This window comes from Triticum aestivum, chromosome 3D (genome assembly GCF_018294505.1).
Source record: "Triticum aestivum cultivar Chinese Spring chromosome 3D, IWGSC CS RefSeq v2.1, whole genome shotgun sequence".
Classification (NCBI taxonomy): Eukaryota; Viridiplantae; Streptophyta; class Magnoliopsida; order Poales; family Poaceae; genus Triticum; species Triticum aestivum.
In genome coordinates, this window is record NC_057802.1 from 122414072 (window position 1) to 122416910 (window position 2839).

At 41.0% G+C, this 2839-nt stretch overlaps 1 protein-coding gene across 1 annotated transcript in view; it reads right to left on the reverse strand.

Annotated features, from left to right (window-relative positions):
* The window catches only part of LOC123077800 (uncharacterized), an 81470-nt gene extending 80530 nt beyond the window's left edge, over positions 1-940 (reverse strand). Inside the window, exons 1-2 of the mRNA XM_044500128.1 lie at positions 817-940; positions 568-719 (exon numbers count right to left, since the gene is read on the reverse strand). Coding sequence (XP_044356063.1) covers positions 568-719; positions 817-913 — 249 coding nt within the window. The 5' untranslated portion in view covers positions 914-940. The remainder of the gene's footprint in view (positions 1-567; positions 720-816) is intronic.
* Positions 941-2839: the final 1899 nt, after the last annotated feature.

Here is a 2839-nt window from a genome sequence, read left to right on the forward strand (position 1 = left end):
CCCCCCCCTAACATCCAATATTTGCTGCTAATTAGCTAATGAACAGTGGGTAATTAGTGAGTATTTGCTGCTAAAAACCTACTTTCCAATGATTTGGCCCTCTCCAACCAGTTCTAACAGCCCTCGGCCCCCCTGATAATATTTTCCTGGCTCCGCCACTGCCGGTTTACTCTGGCATTTGCATGCTATCCTAAATCATGCTATTGAACATCTTAATTGGTTCTTTCTGGATATGTGTGTGCCAACTTATATGCAATCCTATGCCTAGAACATTAGACGGATCAAGATATTTTGAACAAAATTGCCAGACTTCCTCAAATTACTTCATCAAGAAGGGTGGGGCCTTTGTGTTCGTGCACATGAACCATCTAATACCAAACTAAGCCGATGGCTCTTATCCAAGCATCACAACATTGGAGAACAAAACCTAACCAAACTATACATTTACACAACGAAATGCCCCAAGAAGCAGGGTGTAGCCAGCAAAACCACATCAAGCCTTCTCTGAAACTACAAAGGACACACCAATTAAATCAAAGGAATATCTTGAGCAGGGAGGAGACTAACATGCTTGCAGGGGACGCCGAGTTTCTTGAGCCGTAGCGTGCGGGTCTCGAGCAGCCTCTGGAGATCGCCTCCTACGGCCTCCTCCAGCTTCGCGGCGTGCGTCTCCACCCCCTTGCCGACCCCATTCAAGAACTCCACCACGCCTACCTTGGCTGCGCACAGGAATCCCAATCCGCTTCACCACGACGAACGGCGAAGAAAGAACCACGAAGGTTACGGGTCAGGAGGAAAGTAGCTAGGCGGGTGTACGTTGGTAGGGCTGGGAGTAGAAGGATCTCGCCGGAGCTCCGTCGCCGGGGTGGAGGAGGAGGCTGCGCACATTAGATGCACAGGCCAAGGCCGCCATAGGGGAGACTGAGGGCTGGATCCTCAAACGCGCACCCTCCAGCGCTTGCGAATGCCTATTAGGCCGGCCCAGTTACGCGATTTTCTTCCACCAGTTTCCTGACCGGTTTTTTCTTCTGCTTTTCCATTCGGTTTTCCCCTGATTATTTTTATTTTTCCATCTTTTATTTATAGATTCACTATCATTTTTCTAATTTGCGAGCGTTTTTGAATTCACAATATTTTTTGAATATATGAGCTTTTTTTCAAAATTTATGAATTAAAACAAATCATGAAAACTATTTGAATACACGAACATTTTTTCATATCAGAACACTTTTAAAATTAGTGAACATTTAATTAATTAAAAAAATGAACACTTACAAATCTGCAAAAAAAATATGTATTCATTTTTTTTCAAATTCGTGAACATTTTTTAACAATTGCAACATTTTTTGAATCCACACTGATTATAAAATCTTGAACATTTTTTGAATGCACGAATATATTTTGAATTTGCAAACTTTTTAGTATAGAACATTTTTTGAATTCATGAATATATTTTTTAAATTTGCAAGCATTTCCCAAAATCATGATTGTTTTTTTAAATAGTATTTTTTGGATTCATGAATATTTTCAAATTTGCATACATTTTTATATTCGTGGATATTTTTCCAAATATGAAGACATATTTTTGAATTTTGCTAAAAATGAAACAATAAAAGGAAATTTTAAAAACGAAAAAAGAATCTAGGAAAAAATGCCTCGCGCCCGCGCACTCGATCGACCCATCAGAAATGGGGTACGTGTTTGCTAGCCTCCCATCCCGTAATGTGGGAACTACAATTGATATGTATGGCCCGCTGCGATACTCATAGTGGCGCTCGCCCGCTATGTAGAAGAAGATGGACCGGCTCATCACGAAGCCGTGAAGTGTTCTGTGCGGTCTAGGAACCTTCCACGCTGGTTTGGAAAGCTTCTGTATGGTTTTTTCAAGGTGTTTTTTGTATTTATTTTCTTTTTATTTTTTCCTTTGTATTTTTCATTGTTTCTTTTTCATATTTTTAGTTTCTTTGCGTTTTTCAATGTTTTTTTTATTTTTTTATTTTTATTTGTCTTTTTCACTGGTTGGTGAGGTGAGGTGTGTGGGTGTGGGGAAATCTTACTTGGCGGCCGGCGGCCGAGAGGTTGAGTATGTTTACTCCTCACATTCGCTCAAAGTAAAACCTAATGGTTATACTAGTTCGGCTTGTTTCGGTTTAAAGAAGTAAATTGGACTTTTTACTCGTCTAACAGGTTATAGGGGATCGGTTCGAGTTGCGGTGATCGGTTCGAGCTGCTCTTAGGCTAGCCATAGTGGGAGTAATTTAGGTAGTAACATAACGCACCCTAAGACATATATGCTTATGTGGCATGAAGTTAATGAGGAGAGAGGTGCTTGTGGTAACATAATATATTACCGTAACATAACGCACCCAAATGCAAAATGAGTCTATAATATAATAAATGAAGGCTTGCATGACACTATATTTATGTTACTACCCACTATGATGGTAGTAACATATATAGACTAGTAACATATGCATATTACTAGTCTAAGTTACTACCTATTATGACTAGCCTTAGGAATCGATATGAGTACATAGCTTCGGATGAGAAGGAAAAGATCGTTCGCATATGTTGCCTCCGTGAGTGGACGTCAACTCTACATTGGTGTCCTTGTATAATCTGCAGCCTGTAGCAATTTTATTAGGAAAAATTGTTCCGATCGACGAGCTGACGGAGCGTAGACACGGCGCGTCTACGTGCAGTCGCGCTCCACTCGGACAAGGAAGAGTCTTGTCCGGCTCTGCCTGCACGTAACGTGAACCGTCATGTGGTAATATAACGAGTACTAGTAGGCAGATATAGGTACAGAACCCCAAGTCTCCTACCCGACGCTTCCTTT